This window comes from Corvus cornix, chromosome 1A, assembly GCF_000738735.6.
Source record: "Corvus cornix cornix isolate S_Up_H32 chromosome 1A, ASM73873v5, whole genome shotgun sequence".
NCBI classification, from domain to species: Eukaryota; Metazoa; Chordata; class Aves; order Passeriformes; family Corvidae; genus Corvus; species Corvus cornix.
Genome location: NC_047057.1, coordinates 25,984,029 through 26,005,458, shown reverse-complemented (window position 1 = coordinate 26,005,458; position 21,430 = coordinate 25,984,029). Strand labels below are relative to the sequence as shown.

At 39.0% G+C, this 21,430-nt stretch overlaps 1 protein-coding gene across 1 annotated transcript in view; it reads right to left on the bottom strand.

Moving 5' to 3' along the window:
- Positions 1-21,105, bottom strand: part of BMT2 (base methyltransferase of 25S rRNA 2 homolog) — a 36,265-nt gene extending 15,160 nt beyond the window's left edge. The window contains exons 1-2 of the mRNA XM_039571567.1: positions 20,911-21,105; positions 8,727-8,868 (exon numbers count right to left, since the gene is read on the bottom strand). Of these exons, the coding sequence (XP_039427501.1) occupies positions 8,727-8,868; positions 20,911-21,061 (293 nt within the window). The 5' untranslated portion in view covers positions 21,062-21,105. The remainder of the gene's footprint in view (positions 1-8,726; positions 8,869-20,910) is intronic.
- Between the last annotated feature and the right edge of the window lie 325 nt (positions 21,106-21,430).

The following is a 21,430-nucleotide window of genomic DNA, read 5'->3' as shown; positions in this document are numbered from 1 at the left end:
TTGTCCGACCAGCTGGCATGACCAATCAGTGCCTGGCTCCATCCTCTTGACACCCTCCCTTCAGATACTGATAGGCATTGATGAGGTACCCTCTCAGTTGTCTCTTCTTGAGATTGAACAGGCCCAGCTCCCTCAGCCTTTCCTCAAAAGAGAGATGCTCCAGTCCAGGCTGCAATACTACCAGACATACAGGCTGCAAAATCATAGCAACTCCATCTATTAGAGATTGTATGTATGGAAAGACAACAATTCTAAAATTAATTAAGTATAAGGAGCCAGTCACTTAAATTAGCAGGAAAGAGATTTAAAAAAGATCAATAAACAAAAGAGAACCTGAGAAAAAACCACTTGAATTACTGCTGGTATGCTAAATAAAGTGGTTTTACACATTGTATTATTTATTTATAAACGTGATAAATTAAGAACTATTTAGTTCTGTGTATCAATTAGTCAAAGAAATGAAACTTGGAAAGAAAAATCTTTTTTGTCAGTTTATCAGCTACCACACCACTTTGTTAGCACCCTGCAGTCTCTTTATTTTTATTCTGTCTTTTATTCTCATTACATCTCTTAAAACATCCAGAATCAATGGCAGTTTAAGTAGTGTTGCACTGACACGTAAGACACGAGAGAATTCACATCGTTGGAAGAATGTGGTCTTTTTTTTCTCAACTATTCATGTTATCAACCTTTTCACTCCCTAGAAGCTGGTATGTTACCCACCTTAACACTTAACAAGCACAGGAGAACCACCTACTTGTAACGTGCGAATTCCTCTTGTCACTGAGAAGCCATTTCTTCCTCATTCTTGGTAGTGATGGAAATGCATATTTTTTCCAACCTTCTACCCCTATCATGTCAACTGAGTTCTCGTAATTCTATATTCTTCATAACAGACCTTCATCATATGCACATAAGACACTATCAAAGTCAACCACAAGGAGAAGCATCTCCCATTTCTGCATCTCCCCTGGCAGACAACTGGCCAGTGCCACAGGAAGGCCCAAGAATGGATACAATTCTTCACATTCAGATCCCAGGCTCTACATATTGGTGCAGTACCACAAGGTACCAAAAACCCCCAGCCAAATCCATCCAACCCAAAGAAAAAAATCTCAGATCATACTGCACTTCATAGCCACTGAGGGTCATCTCCCCTTTACGCTTTTCTGACATCACAGTCGTTCTGGCCTAATTACTACATGTTGCCCTTTTGGCTCCTTAGCTGTCAGAGGAGTTGTCTATGTACTCCCCCTGTAGAAGTGACCCTCACACCTCCTGTGGGGTAACAGCGAGCATGGAGGGACTCACTGCATTAGCAGTTAGCAGAGATAATGCACTCTGTGATTCACCCCATGGCAACTTGCTGATGTAGTCAGGATGTTTAATTTCACAGCCATTAAAAGCCACCATTGATCACTCTGGTTTTGAGTATGCAGTTTTATAAGACTCTACATTTAACAATTGTCTCAAGTAAGGAACAGAGCATCTCAATTATCTACAAAGCAAAAATTAAGGAATCTATTTTATAATTCTAAAAACTGACATAGCTCCATTCTTAACTGACAATTAAACATTCAGTCTCTGATGACACAATATAGCTCTACAATTAACATGCTTGCAAAGAATTGTGCAATGTAAATGCTATCTGAGCTGACACTTGCTACAGTTCACATGAACTGTGAAATAAATATTCAGGTCTAAATTGTTTCAGTTTCTTAGATGAGAGACAGGTTAGGTTTCTGGGTGAAGTCTGTAGTTCATGTCTTTGCTTTAAAAAGGAAACCAAAAAATCAAATCTTTGTTTTTCCTCAGTGAAACTTATTTCCATACTTCAAATCTCAAACGGTAAGCAACCTGTTCAGTTGACTCCCCTGTTCTGTCTGCCATTTGGGTTGGACACATAAAGGAAGTCTCAGAAAAAGCTAATATGAATACATATGATTTTGTTAATACTCTCCAGCAATAAAAGAGAAGCTTTGTTTTCAAAAAGAGTGACTAAGTCCACGAGTTTCAATAGAATATAAAATGAAAAAAAATAAGGGAGGCAGTTTCAAGAAACACTATATGAAATGTAAAAGCCATAACAGAATCGTTAATGAATCCTTCTCCTCAAGTAATAATGAACAACTAAATTAAAGCTGGTGTGGTCAACTTTTATCATGGCAAAAAGCAGTCTCTGATAGCTGTAATCAATGAGGATTTCAAGCACCCAGTTTTACTGCCTGACTCTTTCCTTCTGCTTTATAATGAGGAAAAGGTGAGCTTGAGTCTTGAGTCATGTTCCTTAGAATATTTACTAACCAAAACCTAATACTGAAGATGGCTTTCAGTGAGGGTACAGAGAATAACAAACTTCCCTTCAGAGCTGAACAATGCCTGGACTTCTCATCATGGTTTCTGTCTGCAAAACTATCTCCCCTCCTATCTCACACTGAGGAACAAGTTTATAAATGTCCAATCTCAGAGCTGCTAGCCTGAAAAAAAATAAAATTGCAAATGCTTCTACAGGTTTAACCCATCCACCTCCCAACGTCCAAAGTGAAGGGAGGGAGAAGTCTCAATTGCCCTTGTACACATTAATCACACCTAGAAGAGCAGTCAAGTTTCCTTTGGATTAAAAATATTTCATTATTGTCATGGGCACCCAGCTTCAGATTAAGGAAACAGTGTTCAGCATTGGTGAGAACACCAGGTTTATCAATGTAAAGTATCATAATTTTTTATCAGCATAATCGTATTTTTTTAAACTTCAAGTTGAGAAACTTGTATATAATACATTTTTCCACTTTGTTTTTGATATTTGGTCTCAGTTCTAGGGGTTTGAGACATTTTTCTTCTGAGAAACGCAACTAGATCTGTAATCATATGTTTCTCTTGTGCTGTGTCCACCCCAAGCCAGTTTCTGGAGGTGATATCTTTTATTGCCAGAGGATTCAAAGAACTTGAAAATAGTCAGCAGTTATCATATGATCATTGGTCTAATTAGCTCTAGTGTTCTACAAACAAATATGCTCTTGTCAAAACAAAGCAGTCATAGAATCATAGAAATATCCTGAGTTGGAAGGGATCCATCAGGGTCACTGAAATCCAACTCCTAGCCCTGCAGAGAACAGCCCCAAGAATCACACCATGTGCACAGAAGTATGGTTCAAACACTTCTTGAACCCTGTCAGGCTTGGTGTTGTGACCACTTCCCTGGGGAGCTGGTTCCAGTGCTCAAATACCCTGTGGGTGAAGAACCTTTTTCTAATATCCAGCCTAAATCTCCCCTGACACAACTTCAGGCCATTCCCTTGGGTCACCACATTCACTGGTCACCACAGAGCAGAGATCAGTGTCTTCCCTTCCTCTTCCCCTCATGAGGAAGTTGTAACGGCAATGAGGTTTCCCCTCAGTCTCCTGTTCTCCAGGCTGAACAGACCAAGTGCCCTCAGCCACTCCCCATACAGTTCCCCTTCAAGTCCCTTCACCTTCCTTGTGACCCTCCTTTGGATGCTCTCTCATAGCTTTATATCTTTCTTACATTGTGGTGCCCAAAACTGCCCCCAGCACTCGAGGTGAGGCTGCCCCAGTGCAGAGCAGAGCAGGACAATCCCCTCCCTTGCTCGGCTGGCAATGCTGTGCCTGATGCACCCCAGGACAAGCCTGGCCCTCCTGGCTGCCAGGGCACTGCTGACTCAGGTTCAACTTGCCACTGGCCAGGACCCCCAGGTCCCTTTCTGCGGCGCTGCTTTCCAGTATCACATTCCCCAGTCTGTCCGTGCATCCAGGGTTGCCCCATCCCAGGTGCAGAATCTGGCACCTGTCTTTATTAAAATTCATACAGTTGGTGATTGCCCAGCCCTCTAATTTGTTGAGGTCTCTCTGGAGAGCCTGTCTGCCTTCAGGGGAGTTAACAGCTCCTCACAATTTAGTATCATTGGCAAACAGTGTGTTTAACAGCAAAAATTAAGACTGTCATATAAATGTGGACATTGAACATTGTCTTTTCCCATTTTAAATGGTTACACTCCTGCTGTTTCTGCCACCTCCCTCAATTCCATCCTCCTTGCAGTGAATTGCTCAACTAATTGCATTCATCAAAAAAACCTGCAAAATGGTGTTGAAGGGACTTGCAAACACTCATTCATTCAATCTTCCAATTCAACAGGATCAGCTTTCCAGCTCTAGCAGAGATCTGCTATTCTCAAAGATCCTCTAATACATTACTTAGCCTTCTCTTCTTTTGACTAGACAGCTCCAGTTTCTAGAAAAGAACACCAAGGCTTTTGTGGAAAAAAACAAAAGATTTTTGATAATTTCTTTATCTTTCTTGGAGTTGAGCTGCTGTTTGTTATTTTTTAACTGCAGTGGCCAAGGTGATATTTTGGCTAAGAGCAATGCTAAATAAAGTCAGAGTAGTACATCACATATCTTCTGGACAATCTCATTAACACAATCAAGTATGATATTTGCCTCTACTGCAAAAGCATCCCATGACCACTTCATATTCAGTTTATGGCCTGCTTCAGAATCCAAATGTTTTTTTGAAAAACTGACACAATCGATTATTCCCAGGCCTTTATTTGTACAGCTGGTATTTAATATAGTTGATAATGTTTAGTGTGGTGGTCTGTCTACCCACTGCTTTTCTGATCCCATGTTCCCCCTCCCACTCTCCCCTGCCCTTAGCCCTGGCCCTCCCTATTGGTTCCTGTACCCCAACCCTGCCCATGTACCGCCCCTGAGAAAAGATCTCCGCGCCCAGATCAGGAGGGCTCTGCCTCTGAGGGTCGCCGGGACAAGATGTGATTAAAGTCATCTCAAACCCTCACGGGAAACCCTTCTCTGCCTCCTTTGCCATCACTGGTTGTAGCGCTGCTAGCTGCTGGAGCAAGACTGCGGGGCTGTCCGAAATGAACTACGGGATTGCAACCGTGGTCACACTGCCCTAAGCATCCCTGCTGAGCTCTCGGGAAAGCTGCAGCCTGCTAAGCTAAATCTAGCGACTACAACAGTTTAGTATAGTTTATAACTGTATTAACTTTAATTCTGCTCTCAGAGTGACAATTTCTCTCTCTTTGGTCTCATTTCCAAATTTAATAAATACACTTTACTCTAGCAGACTGCTAATAAAGGTATTGGTTAGTTATGGATACAGGGACAAACTTTGACAGAATCCTACCCAGTAAATCACATTTTTAAGATAAGCTTCTTACATTTATTCTCTGCAAATTTTTCCAAACAGTTCTGTACTCACCTTTCATTAATTTAATCAGAACTGTATTTCTTTGCTCATTAAACAGTCAGATGACTTTTTTTAAAAAATGCAGGTCTAGATAGTGTTTTTTCATGATAATTAGAAGAGCAGATTTAATTTTTGCTCTTTAAAAAAACCAGTCAAGTCAACACAAGTCAACACTGAGGCAGAAGCAACAGAAAGAAGCAAACCTGCTGGTCTGGCTTATTCTGTTCCAACTAGAACCAGAACAGGCTGGCATTCATTGTCCATACAAAGGTTCACCAGTCTATCTATGCCAGCAAAAATTAAAGAGTTACAAAAATTATTCAGGGTAAACACCATCTTACCCTGTTTTTTTTAAGTTTTGTGTTGTAATATAAATGAAAGAGAAACAGAAGTGTTAATTTCCAAATACCACTTGCTACTTGCATAAAATTTTCTATATATAAAGGAAGGAAGGAAGGAAGGAACAGTTGAGTGTTGCCCAGGCTTTTTACACCACCACTCAGGGGATCATTAACCTGGATTTGAAAGCAGATAACGTTTTAATCCCTCTTCACCCATCCCACTCCCCAGTTAACGGTTGTATAATGTTGCCCTGAACAATAAACAAAATTGGCCCTATACAACTCAGCATATGGCGACTAGCACAGTCTATCATGTACTGCTTTCCATCTTTCGTGGCTTCTATAGTCTGGATACATGCTCTTTAAATCAATGCTAATGAAGAAGTAAACCAGTAAGTTTTATGTCATCTGGTTTAAGAATTAACATCAGAATTTTTCCAGTGTCTTCAACTAAATAGCTAGAAAGACTGTTGAAAGAAAAGCAGAATTGTTATTCTTGATCCTGAGAAGTACACATAGCTTCTCTAGTGGTCATTCTATACTATCTGATTTATTTTATCAGATCCTAAGAGAATACAAAGAAAACAAAGGAAAGAACAAAAACCCACAAAGTCTTTTGTACTTTTTTTTCCCTTTTAACTAATGGAAAAAACACTTCTCAGTTTCAGATCTCTGAAAAGATCTCCTTCAAATTAAAACAAAACTCAGTCTCTCCTTTCTTCAGGAGGGATATACTGGTGGTTCCAAACTATTTTCAGCATTCCACTCACAAAATCCATCTGATGTGAAACAGCTACCTTCCTGCTGTCATGGTAACGTAGTAATAAACATTGAGCAAAAGCTTTCACTTAAGTTTCATGCAAGTTCTCTTGCATGCAGTTCTGCACCCAGGCACAAGGAGGAGTAACAACAATGGAATCTGCCACCTGTCTGGCACACCTCTGGGCTCTGTGAAAAGGAACAAAAAGTAGCAGAACACAGAGTCAATCTGGTATGCTCTGGTATTTAGCAATCCAGGCCTCGGTATAATCTGAGACACACGAAGTGAAAAGTACCCTCTCTTTTTCTACTAATATAAAAACTCATGATCCCTTGACTTTGCAAACTGAAAAGCTATGTGCTTTATCTGAAGCTTTATACCAAGACAGAGCATTTTAATTTTAGTGTCTCTTAGTGGGTTGATTCTCTTCCTAATATGAGCTCAGGCTGCAAAGCTCAAACTGGACATTTATTTCAATGTTTACTTTGTAAATGATCTATAACAGAAACCAAGTGGGAGTCCAACACCTTCAAAACACAAGTTATCAACCGTCCTCCCTGTCCACAAGAAACATTATCCTGTCCTACAGGGTAACAGACAAACTTTCCACAAACTAAGGGATTACTCTCAGCTGAAACTAAAGTAAGAACACACAGCTCTATTGAAAACGTTTCACATAGTAGCTGACAATCAAAATGTAAGAAAATATCAAGCAATGTTCTATGGAATCTGCTCTGGGTCCAGTACAACTATTTTTTTCACAGATAGCCTGAACTGAAGAACAGTCAGTTTCAGTTCCTTATAAGTGATCTGAGAATGATGCCAGGGTAGGGTGGGAGGAAGACACTGCAAGAAATTGCATTATTAGAATTCAGTATGATTCAATGGAGCGTAATGTAGAGAAGAGAAATACAAATACCAGCATTTCTGCAGAAGTAATGAATAGCACAAATACAAGTAAATAACTATCAACTCAGGAAGCTTGTAACACAGAAATAGGCGCCTGGGGATCACAAGTTAGCGGAAGTCAGTGCCATGCCAATTATCAAAAAACAAAACAAAGCATACAAACAAACAAAACCAACAAAAAACTACAAACAACAAAACCCAAAACCAACAAAATACCAATCCCCCAGCAAACAAGGTCAACAGCATAAATGAGAGTCCATTGCAACCTCAATAAAATCTCTTTATTTTATTTATCCCTGACAAAGCCATTGAAATGCTCTGTCCATTTTTGGGCTTAGTTCTCTATAACTGAGTCACTGCTCATGTAATTGCGACAAAGACACACAAAGCATGTCCAGAAAGGCGTCTATAAAGAAACACTTAAATATGATGGATTTTTTCTGAGCTAAAGGATAAAACATTGGTAAGTAAAGGAATGGCTTTCAAATATTTAAGAGTTTATGCTAGGGAAAAAACCCCAGCTTGTTATTACTTGCTCCATTTCCAGAAGCCACAGAATAGCTCAAGCTGCCACCAAGATCAACTGCTTCACAGTCAATTTCCTCTTCTCTTTTTGGTTTTATGGGCTCAAGAGAATTTAAATTTAACAATACCACATCTACTGTTCTTTGCTGTCTTTTGTCAGCACTTCGAAACACTCACCTGCAGGACCTACAAACTGGCACACAAGATCACTTTTTGGTTTTCTGAAGTCATTTGCTTCTCAATGGCAAGACCATTGATACACTCTCTTCCCATTTAAATCTCAACAGCATTTTGTTTTATTCTGCTGTACAAATTCTATAGTATGTCTTGGATGCCAACTATGTCCAGGAATTGAATGACCAACATTTCTCCTCTTTTTAGTATTTATTTTCCTCAAGGATTCAAATAGTTTAGCTCCTCATTTCATGACTTTACAGTTCAGATAGCCCAAGAAAAACTAGATGTTTATGACTAATAGGAATTTTAGAGTTTTCAATACATTTAAAACAAGTTTCACAGTGGTTAAAGCCTGTCACAGGAGATTAAGAATTAAGTACCAGAGATTTGCATTTAGAGATCAAACACTATTATATGTACAAATCAAACGAAACCCCTGAAAATTAAACTTGAGTTACACTCACTGCATTTACTCAGCTTAGGTTCAAAACCATGGAAAATTACTTCATAGGTTTATTTGCAAACAGCTTCAGTATTTGAGGAAAAAAAAAATTGTTTGTTGAAAATACTTCAAAAAACGATCACCTAATAAAAAAACACTTCATAAGCTATTTCCTTAGTAAGCTGGAACACTAAGAAGGTACTTCTTTAAGAAAGCAATAAATTATTAACATGCTATAGGACAAATGTTAAATGTGGCAAAAAGTAAAAAACACTTAAGCTTTGTATTATAAATAATTGCAAGTAGAAGCATGCAATTGCGTGTTTCAAATACATTATTTACCTGCAACACCATTCAATTCGGCCTTCCCCTTCACAAGTTTTTGCCCAGTGATTATCTGCAAGGTTTTTCATTGCCACAGCATATTCACACAGAGTTTCCTCATCCTCACAGTGCTCACGCCAGATCTTATCAAAGTCTCCCACTAAACAAAACAAAACATAACAAAACAAAAAAATTGCACATCAGATACAAAGTCTCTCATTATCTCCATGGCAAAATCCCCATCCAGTTAAAAAGTTACATAATGCACCAAGAGATTACTTTACATGCACATAACAAAAACAAGTTCCCCTTTCTCTAGTCATAAACACAGAAATCCAAGTTTTGAAGCAGAAAGGGGCTATCAGGTACTTGAGAAACGAGAAATATCAGTATACAGATTTTGTTCAGTTTGTTCTGTGAAATTAAAATCCCTGGGAAGATTTGCTTTCAGGTTTCTGTGCATGAACATTAACATGACAAACATTTCAGAAATGAAAGATTTAAAGGTTTCTACTAGTGTTCACATCCATGGCAAATACTGTGGATGACATTGCATGAAAAAGCCATGAAAGTTTAACCCAGAATATAGGTTTCCTTGGGTACATGGGAAAAGAAAAAGGAATTCAAACCCTCACTGACTGCTGTCTAATCTAGCCAATCTCAGTAAATTAGCTTCTAGGGGATAGTACTGAAGAATCAACCAACTATGATAAGGAAATCTCAGACAAACACCTCTGTTGATCTCTAGGGACAGATTTATTTCCCTGCTCCTCACCTTGCTGAAAAGAAGTCTTGCAGGTTTAAGTTCTGGCACTTCAAAGTAAGTAAACGTAATTATTTTCCTTATTTGCTCCTAAGTATCCACTTCTCCTAGCCTGCTTTACATAATGTACTGCTAAACAAAAACAAGATAAATGCTAGTCATGGCTAGCCCCAATTCCTATACAGCATGCAAACCCTTGGTGTACCTTACTGAAAGAATATTTCTGCCTAAGAAAGATGCTTTCCTGATACGATGTTCATTAATTTCTTTTGTGTTTCTTAATCACAAATGCGTGCACACATTTAGAATATATGTCAATCTGCAGAATAAAAAATAGGTACCAATTTTGAACTTACAAGCTAATACAGCTAAAAAAAGTTTTCAAGAACACAGCTATATTTTAAGCTTCAACTCGGACAAACAACACACTTATCACAGCATGGTTCCATCTTGTAGCATCTTTGTATTAGAAGGAAATACTTTAAAAGTGTATCAGCCATAAGCTAACAATTAATGTCTGTTAAAAGCCTGAAAGTAGCTTACAGTATGACCTGTCCTCAGACTAGAAAGAGATTTCTGTTTCTAACACACTTACAGCAATTTCTTTCATGTACTTTGTCTTAATTAGCAGTAAATCAAGGATTTTTTTCCAGTGACAACCTTTTTATTTTTTCCCTCCTGTGCAAAGCAGCAACAATCCTCACCTCATTTATCCTCCGCTTACAGAAAGACTGGCCCTGATGGACAAGTATAGAAGTATACTTAAAAGATTTAAATCAACCATCCAGGTTACTCCCTACTTAGGTTTGGTTTAGGGATGTCATAGCAATTTTCAGAAATAAGCATCTAGTACACTTGTACAATCATCAAAGTGAGTCATGTGTAAAATTAGGTGTTTATACTCCCTTGTGTGAGATGGCAGTTGAGATGGAAGGGAAGGGAGTGGCCACAATTTAATGTTATCAAAATGAGGAAGCTGTGCAAGAAATCATGTATTCTACTTGCTATTCAACAAGCATATATGAGAAAGTTACACTGGACAAAAAAAAGGGTATAATACTGAATGGCATCCCTCATTATTTTCCAAATGATCCAAGTTCAGAGAGGTGTGCTTTATAAGAAGTGGTACCAGCAAGGTCATCAGCTGACCACCATGGCAGAGAAAACATCCAAGTTTCAGGCAAGTCCCCAGAGAGGTTCCTGCTAAAACCTGTGGGGCACTTTTCCAGAGCTTTCAGGAGAGCCTTCTGTAGAAACCAACATGCAGAACATAACATAACCCACTGACAAAAGAGAGCAGAAAATGGCATCAACAGTGGCCTACCAGCACAGGGGGTACACAAACACAACTCCTATCAATCTGTATTTCTTGTATCAAAGTGCAGAACCTATACAGCACCAAGCCAGAAAGCACTAGCAAAGTTTGAAGTGATTCTCAATAGCAAATTAATTCTCGTGCAACTTAGATAAAGTGTCATAGTTTCTCTGACACAATACTCTGAATCTTACTGCACGCTCCAGACAACTGTGTAATGCTTTGAACACTTGCAATTGCTAAAGATTTGTTTGAATACATGGCCAATTAGAAAGGTGAAAAGTAAATGAATGAACACTTATTGAAGGAAAATACCACAAATACAAAATCCGAAGTTCATTACTGTTCTTTTATTTCACTACTTCATCTGGTCTATCCTGAAGCAATTATTCTATTTCCAAATACCCCTTTTCCTTAAAACTTAAGAAATAAGACAGATGGGAAAGAAGAAATATGCAAAGACCAGATGTTCTTAACTAGCCTACCCTTAGTAACAGAAAAGTAGTGATGCCTTCTAACACTGAATACTGCTCTCATAGCAGTTGCTCTGATTTCCTTCTGAACAAGGCATAGATTTGCACCTCTCCCTGGAAGTCAGATGAGGGTTAAAAGCATCCACAGATAAGGGATCTTAAATTGAAATATACAGCAACAGACCCAGAGCTGACTACCAGCATGCTGGGACATGAACTTTGGGTTACAACAGAGCTGCCTATAACAGCAACAGCTTCTTGGCTCTGAGCTGACAAGAAAATAAAATTGAATTATATAGACCATGAAGAGAGAGATGCAGAATAAAAGTGAAAAATTCGTCACAAAGTAGTTCTGTCACACATCCTATATTAAGTCAATTCTGTGAGCACTTCTGGTTTATTTTCATTTACCAATACAGAGATACAGAAATTGTCTACATGAGACAGATACAGCCCTGCTTTTGTATGAGGAACACTGAAATAGAGGATGGAAGAAAGCAGATGAAACAAGGAGAGGACAAACTTCCACAAGATCACAACTGACGGAAGGTAAATGTGGAACAACTTCTGGCTGTTTCAAGAAAATGAGGCATTCAGAAAAAGCATCTTAAAAGAAAAAAAAAAAGTTATTTCCTCATAAAATGTGTAACTAAGCTTAAAGTTCATGAAGTTTGTGCAGCTGGGCAAACTGTGGGAAGAAAATCCATGACAAACTCCATATTCAAAGATGAGATATCTAACTTAGGAGCTCCTAGACCACAAAATCACTGAAAGACATAATGGTAAGCAAGCACACAAGTGATACTCCAGCAGCATTTTTCATTTATTCTTGTCTAAGCATCTGCTGTTGACCCACTGTCAATACTGATTTTGATATGATGCCCATTTCTCTACCCTTTCATGAACACAAGCTCCAAACAACTGCAGATAATGGGTCATGTTAAGGCACTGGCACTTTCAAAGTGTCTGGGGTCTAATTTCCTTTGAGCAAATAGCATGGAAGTGAATTGCTTTGTTGTGGTTTTTGCTCCCCCATACTTTAACACAGTGAGCTTTGAGAAGACACAAACAGGCACACTAGATATAGGAACTTTAAATCCAGAATCATGCTCCAATACTGAGTTGAAAATGCAAACAGTCCTTCCTATCTGTTGAGATTTTGAGATAGTGACTACAGTAAGTCTTGTAGCATTCAATTTCAAACATCAGATATCCAGAACACAGAAAAGTTATGTATTTTTTTTTAATCAATACATTATAATCCATTGTGTACTAATTTTTCAAGCAACACATTATAATCCAGGTGCAAATATGGCATTAACTCTGTACTAAACATTTATTTATGAATCAATAAATTTTTGCTTATGTAACCAAAAAGGCAGTAAAATATGCAGGAAGGTTTCACGACAGAACTAGTAGTTACTAGAGAAATAAGATACATAAAGTCTTCTGTTAAGCAATCAGTAACATTGTAAATTAAACAGTAATTTGTAGCAGGCTAATCTAATAGAATACAAAAAAAAAAGTCTTTAATCTTTGATCACATCCTAAAGTTAATATTTGATTTTGTGTATTAAACTTTTAATCTCACATACTCATGCCCATACCATAACATAAAGTTGAAGGCACTAAACACTCCTACTCTGCGCTTACAGATTACCTTTTATACAATTTACAACCTCTTTTGAGTGCTGAACATTCAGAGATCTTCATAGGCCTGAGATCTCCATCAAGGAGCCAGTTATGCCACTGTCCAGCTGAAAAGTGTGACTGGCAAAACTAGCTCAAAACAGGAGTTTCCCACACCTCTCAAACCACTATATTCATGCTACTTTAAAGTTATTTAATGTTTGTTCTACTTTATTCAGAATTATCTAGAAAATAAATAAAATAAATACTCTTCACCTAGAAAATTAACTATTCCTTTAAAAACAAAAAAGGCCAAAGCCCACTGCTTCCTATAATTCTGTCAGTGAACAAATATCTGACCAACTTGTTCTTCGTAACACAGACTTTACAGTAACAAAAATCCAATACTACTTACCTAGAACAGATGAATCTCTCTAAATAATTTCCACCCACATTAATACTGCCCACAGAATAGCCAAGTCATAACCCTGAACTCAACCACAGAGTAATCAGCAGTTGCTGAGTACTGTCACAGAGAGAACAGGTCAGGCATGTACAAGTTATTTTTAAATGATCCTAATTACAAGATAATTTTGATTGTGGATAACAGCAATAGAGACCAAATGTTAGCTGTAAGTTTCAACAACTGAAAACATTTGTAATAGAGAAGAATCATACAAAATTAGCTAGAACTCCCCTTGTTCCACATTTATTTACAAGTTCTTACCAGAGGTTCCCAGAACAGCCTGAAAAGACCAGGTTTGCCATTCTTGGTGGGACAAACCTACACCATAATTCTTCTCTCCATGAAGTCTATTATTAAGAAAAAAACCATCTAGCTTTCTTCCATCCCATTAAAAAAAAAATTAAAAAGACATTTATTTGTAGAGTGTTAAATTCAACTATTATTTAAGGTATGCTTATAAAATAAACAAAAAAATTAAGTATGCAATTTTTCTTCAACTTCTGAACAAATCATGTCAGCTGGTATTTCAAGAAAACACAACCTTCTGTAATATAAAAGAAATAGAGCTCAGTTCTGCTAAAGGCAGTATTTTTCATTTCAGAATGGGATGAAACCTAAAACAACTGATTTGAATAATTCTGTTTTATCAAGCAACACAATAGTTGTCACGGAGAGTTACAAAAGTACTATCTGCACCCACAAGAAGAGATTTGTAATTACTATTTTCCATAACTTCATTGGTACTCTTTGGAAAAACAGTGCAGTCATCTCTGACAATCTCAAAACTAAGTACAAAATACTTCATCCATCACCAACCACGACCTTGCATAGCAAAAGTTAACTGACACTGACACTGCGCGTTTAAGTCTTCAGGCACATGCAGTGCAGGTCTTAAGCAACAACTTCCTCCAAAAAAAGGAAATAAAAAATAATAATGATAAAAAAATAGTCTTGGTTATCTACATACTGATATAACTTAGTAATGTAATAAACCAAATTCAATCCACTCCCTTTTCAATACTTTCATTTAACAACACATCGCCTTCCTATTTTCTCCTCTACCAGAACTTTGATACCTCTGGTAGAAGAGAAAATAACCTCAATATATTGACGAACAACAAAAGACAAAAGCAAAACTGACATGTTAATATTTGCACAATAGCTACTAATACCAACACTACCTCAATAAAAATTAATAAATATTGCTCATGGTAAAAAGGAAACCTATTCCCACAACTAACGAGTGTCCATGGCAATGCTGGGTAACTTCAGATGACTGGCTGCTGGCCATAGCAGTGCCTAGCAAGATTCTTGAGGTTTCTTTTGTTTGTTGATGGCAATGCACTGCAGAATGAAAGCAATCCGTCTCATTTTGAGTCTCTTAAGATCACTTCTCACTTGCTGGAAACAGTAAACTAGCTTCTCTAACACGCTAAACAGTAAATGAGGAAAGCAGTCCTACACTGTTCACTAGGCCAAAGCTGGAATCAAATTCCTACAAGTATCTGCCAAAATTTCCTCATTTACTGTGTCAGTTGAAATTTAGCAGTACTACTAATGTATGGATGCTGTGGCAATGATAAGAAAAATTAATTACATGAGGAGTATCAGCAAATATTATGATACTCGTCATTTTCATTGTATACAAGATAAACTTACTGAACATCTGTCTTACTAAAAGCATATTCAGCATTCCTTGCAAAAGACATTAGGTATTTTTGGCTTCTCTGTTTTCCAATTTTACATGTCTATATACAGAACATGAACTTCAACTTGGACAAAGTTCAAGCAATCAGTTAGTATTTTCCTTCTCATGTCTGACTTGTATTTGCTTCACATTTAAGAATTACCTGAACTATTTCAGAATAAAATATTTTTTAAAAAATCAAGTGCAAGAATCTAATTTTCTCTATCTCAGTATCAATGTTCCTCCCTTCAACTTACATAGAAAGGATTCATTTGACCAAATGTGGATTCTACATCTGACCTTAGGTAAGTTTCCTATCCATCTGTTAATATGAAACAGACTGTGAGGGCCCAATTCACTGATATTTCAGTATCTACTGGGGGTCAGCTTAGATCCCTCTGAAGATTTGTGTCTCTGATCATCTGCTATAAATCTCTGATGGCTGTCACACAAACAGCATGTATGTGATAGTTTAAGCAATTACTGCCCCCAGGTGTTGGATCTACTCTACTGGAAACTTCACTCCCCTCCTCTTTCCCAAACCCGACTTTCTGGGATGGACTACGTGCTGCACCTTAACACAACCAACACAGAGATGAGTGTGTTAATGGAAACTACTAATTTTGGTAATTTTTGAAAATGCAGGAGCAAAGCTTAGAAGCAGCTGATGCATAGGTACAGATTTTATTATGCTGACCCTGTAATGGGAACACCATTGTCCCTGCCGGGGCAACAAAGGAACAGGGAAGGTGACGTACACCTGTTTGTCCAGTGAGTGCAAGCCCATGCTGTAACCAGCGTGTTTTCAAATTTATGGGTTAAATAAATGATAGCAGTAATTAAATTCCCCAAATGCAAAATCTTAGGCGATTTCTAATGAAAGCCTTGTTGCAAAACTGTGGTGTGCAAACTGTAAGGGCAATGCTACCTTAAACCTCATGTAATAAACTAGCATCAATTTTCATTTTAATTTAATAAAATTTAGTTTTTTTCTTGAAAATTCAGCAGTGAGTATTATAAAATGTCTTCCTCTTCCAAGTAATTAATGCAAGTGGTAAAACACAAATTAATATCTTGAAAACTTAGGTTTATTTCTACTGTAAACCAGTTACATTTAATAAGAAGGAGTCACAACTGTTAACTTATCGTGTAGAGTTCAATGACAAAGTTTTTCCTGTCCTGTGAAAAATGACACCATTTCAAAATGTTTCCTGTTTCACATCAGGAAGAACTTAAGCTCTCTCACGGTTTTTCATGAAAAACATGATACGAAGAGACCATGAAGGAACTGAGTTCAAAACAACCCTTCTGTCTAAACGTCTAAACCACTTACCTACTTGATTTACTTATTATCATCAGGCAGGGTCCTGTAAATTTCTCCTAATTTTCTGAAAAACCTTTAAAAAAGTTGTTCTCAATTTCTTAGAAGTTTCAACAAATCTTTCTTTAAAGGAATCAAACTGCCACTGTTAGCTTCTGTGATATGGTAACTAGTAACAGGACAAAACCCAATTCAGTGTGATTCTCTAAGCCTCAACAGCATTAGCAGGCATATATTAGGAGAAATTAACTGTTTTAGTGAACATACAGGAAAACATTTCATAAAATACCTTTACAGATACCTCAGCAACTTTTTCCACTTGTACTCATTACAGGATTTTGAGAGAAAAGTAGAGTCTTGTAAATCGTCTTTCAGACTATATACAAAACCATCTATAACTGAGGGTCATGCTACAGAGAAAATGTTTACTTGATAAATACAGCTCTGCATGACTACAAAGGTAATAAACAACTGAAAGAAAAACTGAAAGAAAAACTGAAAGAAAAACCGAAAGAAAATACAGCCCCTGTATCAGGGGAAGGGATTTTTATCCCAGTAAAAATTAAACTTATTTGGTTACTACAAGCAGTTAGAAAGAAACAAACATACATCACATAGCAGATGTTCAGTAGATCTCGCGGAGTTCCTTAGGAACCACTAAATCTGCTTTTACAAGTCTGTCTGTCAGGCTTGGCACACATCAGCCTACATGCAGTATATGAAACATTCATGCATATATACAAGCCATACAACACGCTCCAGCCCATGGCTGCAAGTGCCCAAAAGATGCATAGAGGAAAGCTCTGTAAAATTTGGGGTCACCTGTGGTACCAAGCAACAGAACCAACAGCAAGTGACTAAATCAAGCATTGTTTTTCCCCCATCTCCATGTAGTAACAGAAATTCAAACATCATGAAAAACTGTAATTTCTGTACTTTCCAAGTGCTTGTGTCAAACATCGAGAACCACCCTGAAATTTCTCATTAGTGAATAACTCACTACTTGAGAGCAATTTCAGCTTTTGGATTTTACTGTGGTGTGTAAAATAATTAACATTAAACTAATCCATCTGAACAGGAAGCAGGAGTAAAACTAAAAAACTCCATGAGCTTTACACTAATGAGAGACACCCCTAAGTGAACATGTTACAATCTCAGAGTAATTCTCACTTAAAGTTTTCTTCATGATGAGAAAGTTTATAGGGTAACCTCAGGAATTATGTCTATTTTTAGGAACCACTATATAGGTACTGTCTTTCTCAACCACTGCCTAAAAGTAGCCTGAAACAACTTCTTAATGAATAGTTGATTTAGCTCAGACATTCTCTCAGTGTGGACAAGGACCAATCACTGATTTAAAACCTACACTCATATGCTAAACTTCATTAAATAATTTCAAAATATCACATAGAATACTACTGTAGGACCCACAGTAAAAAAAAAAAGCAGCCTACAATTTCAAAATACCAAATCTGCCATGGCGTTTATGATTACATGCTCCCCTTTATTCTTATTGACAACAGAGATGGTAAGAGAAGGGAAGTGGAAGAGAAGGAAACACAGAAGGAAAAAAGGAAATAAAAAAGGAGAAGAAAATTTAAATATTCCCACTATAAGTCGTACTAGTAATACACAAACAATAGAAAAGATAACTACTAGTCACACAGCAAAAAACCTAAAATTGTTGAACAAAAAAATGCACTTCAGTGCAAACTTAAACGTATTTCAGCTGCATAATTTAAAAGAAGGTAAATGATGGTCATGAATGGCATGGGGCCATGACATGACATGACATGAGACACAGTACAGAACTACATATAAAATCCATGCACCATACTCACAAGCATAAAGTGCAGAAATTAAAAAATAAGCCAAAGTTCAGCTTTGACCAATTTCCAGAATTACAGTTTTTCACTAGGAAAAAAAAAAATCTAAATCAAACCCTTTACATGACATGATGCTGACTGAACTTCTAAACTTTATTCTAGTAATTCCCTAGTAACTGCAAAAAATTTGCTGCAATGCTTCCCTAGTTAAGAAATATTGCTCTTGCACTTCTGACAAGTATGCAACTTCTTCAAAAACATGTTAGCTTGCAATTTTGGAGCACACTGTCACTTTTTCACTGGCTCATCTTTAAAAAAGAGGGGAACAATTGCAGAAAACGAAATGAAATTATAACAATGGTGCAGTTATAAACAACTCAGATAATATACTGGCTTGCCTGTTACAACTGCCCATTAAAACACAAATCTTGATAATGTCAGCAAGGCAAATGAATTGGCAAAGAAATCCCCTTATTAAAATCATATCCAAATAAAAGCTATCAACACACATCTCAGTGTCTCAAGGACGCATCTATTTCCTTTCAACACTTCTAACAGAAGACAGTAACTTAGGATCATATTACAATACCAAGAGCTTTCTTAGACTTATCTACCCTGTGCAAAATAATCATATAGCTCTCAGGATACTGAACATGATTTTTAATCTCCCAACAAAATCAATATGGGATTCTACTTTAGCTTCTACAGACAAAGCACTGAAGTCCACTCAACAGCAATTCTAGTACTGTTTGCTTATTTAGACAAAATGGAAACTAGCTTCATAGAACTCTAGTAAAGCGTAAGAGGAGGAAGAGTACAAAAAGAAAAGAGAAAAAAAAGATAATACAAGATTGCAGAATAATGTTTCTGCTTTGTATGGAAGTGAGTGCACTGAATTGTGGGGTTAAGAGGCTTTCCCTGTGTGAAAAGCCACAAACACCTAAGCAAGGATGAGGGGATTTTTCCTCTTTGCTTTTCCATACTCAAGTCGTAATTCAAATTGTACAGCAAAATTACAGACGATTTATTGATTTTTTTACTTCTATTCAACAAACTGTCACATTTAATTTTGTCAGGGTAAGATACTTGCCAGACAGTGTCACAAGCATTAGAAAAAAAAATTCCAAGAAAAGACCTTTCAGAGATCAAGCGTGTCCCAGTATTACAATTTCAGAATGACATTAAAGGCATTTAAGAAGGAGATTCTCAAGTCTGCCTTTAGAAGCAAAGGTAGATGTAGATAGGAAAGACTCCAAAACTAAAATTCTTAAGCTGAAAGAACCTAACATGAAGTACTACTGGCTACTAAGCACTAGTAACCTGTAAGGACCACCTACTATCAGATGAGAAGGTAATGGGTGGAGCTCTTCTCGTTGCATAGATGTGACGAATTGTTTGGTTTTAACTCTCTCAGTGAAATGACATATCATGTTGCTAATTCGGAGTGACCAGAAAAATCAGTGTAAAGTTTTCACTAACTCATGATTTACAGGTCACATGAAGTAAATGAAAATGTTGTTGGTTCTTTCACTTAACCAGCTACACACAATTTACCCTTGAGCATGAACTTGCTTTTTGCTAAGAAGTAGGCTCACAAAAACTTCCACCTAATTTAGGCTCTCATCTAAAAAAAAATCAGTTGTTACAGAGATTGCTCACTTTAAAAAAAAAGTTAACAATGCCAGTCCTTGTCTGTCTTAATCTCTTGGCATTCTGAAATAACACAGAAACATGTAGTGCTAAAAGCTGGACTCCTTTGCCAGGATTTGAATGTTTAAGTATACTATGTTCATTCTCCCAACATTTGAATGAAGAAGGGAGATCCTCCCTTAAGTTTTGCCTCACCAAGGCCAAAATAAACAGCGACTTTTGATCAGTATCTAGATAAGTAGGTATTTGTGCCCAAATCCCATGAGCTGGCTCCAGGGGAGATTTTGGGAGTCCAGAAGGCAATATGACCTTGTTTCTTTAATAGAAGTGTCATATGCAAACACAGAGGGGAGGCAAGAACTTGTGCCTACAAGAGGAAGAGGTCCCATTTTATGTGTGTTCTTCTGGAAGTGAGCTCACTGAATGGAGGGATGGATTAATTTTCTGTAACCTGTGTTAGCATTTCAGGGAGGCTTTAAAGCATTCCAATACCACCCATAAAAACCTTGCATAAGGGCATTAATACCAAGTAGATTTTTCGAAGACTACAAGTAATTTGTTTTACAACAGCTTTACCCCAATCCCTTCAGTCAGTGCTCCTGCCTGAACTACTGCACTACGACTGAAAGACAAGAGGCACAAATAATTCACAAAGACGTGTGCCTTTCCAGATCACCATTCAATCTCTTTTGGCATTCATCATCTACTGTCCTCACGGTTGCCGATCCTCAGTTTGGAAGACACTGCTATACGACCGGGAAGCTCCCTCCTCCGCCAGGAAGGGGGCTCCGCTGCCAACAGCTCCAGGAAAGCGGCACAACCCCGCAGACCCGATCGGGCGCCTTCGGCGGGGCTACGGGCAGCCGACGGCAGCGGCGAACCCGATCTCCCGGGGAGGAGCAGGAAGCGAGCGCGGCGCTGCTCCCGGCCGCCCTCCCCCGACACACCCCCTCGGCAGCGGCCGGGGGCGCCGGGCCGGCCCGCCGCCCCCCGCCCGCGGGGGACACCCCGATCCGCCTCCGGCGAGGGCAGCGGGGCGGCCCGGCCGGGGCGGCCCCCTCCCCCGCGTTACCTTCCCGGTACTTCTTGCGCAGCCGCCGGTGGACGCTCTTTACCACCCCCGACAGCTTCTCCTGCTCCAGCTTCCGCTCCTGCTCCGGGGGTGGCGCCGGGGCGGCGGCGGCCCCGCCGGGCCGGGGCCGGGGCTGCGGAGCGGCCTCCATGGTGTTCCCGCTGCTCGCCGCGCACCGCCCGGCCCAGGGGGAGGCGCGCGCTGTGCCGGGGCTGCGCCGGGCGGGCATGCGCGCGCCCGCCCCCGCCGCACGGCGCGCCGGGACCTGCAGTCCGCGCGGCCGCTCCATGGGCGCGCCCCGCAGCCCGGCGCTCCCGGCGCTCCCGGCGCTCCCTTGTCCGCAGGCACCGCGCTGGCCGCGCCCCGCCGCTCTGGGACGGGTTTCTTCCGACAAAACTCCCGACGCCGCACATCTGGAGCGGGTCACTCCGCGATGCTTAGCAAAACAGGGAGGCGGAAAACACACCAAGTGTCCGGGGCGGTGCGACTTCCCCTGTAGCTTCTCTGCATTACCCCCAGT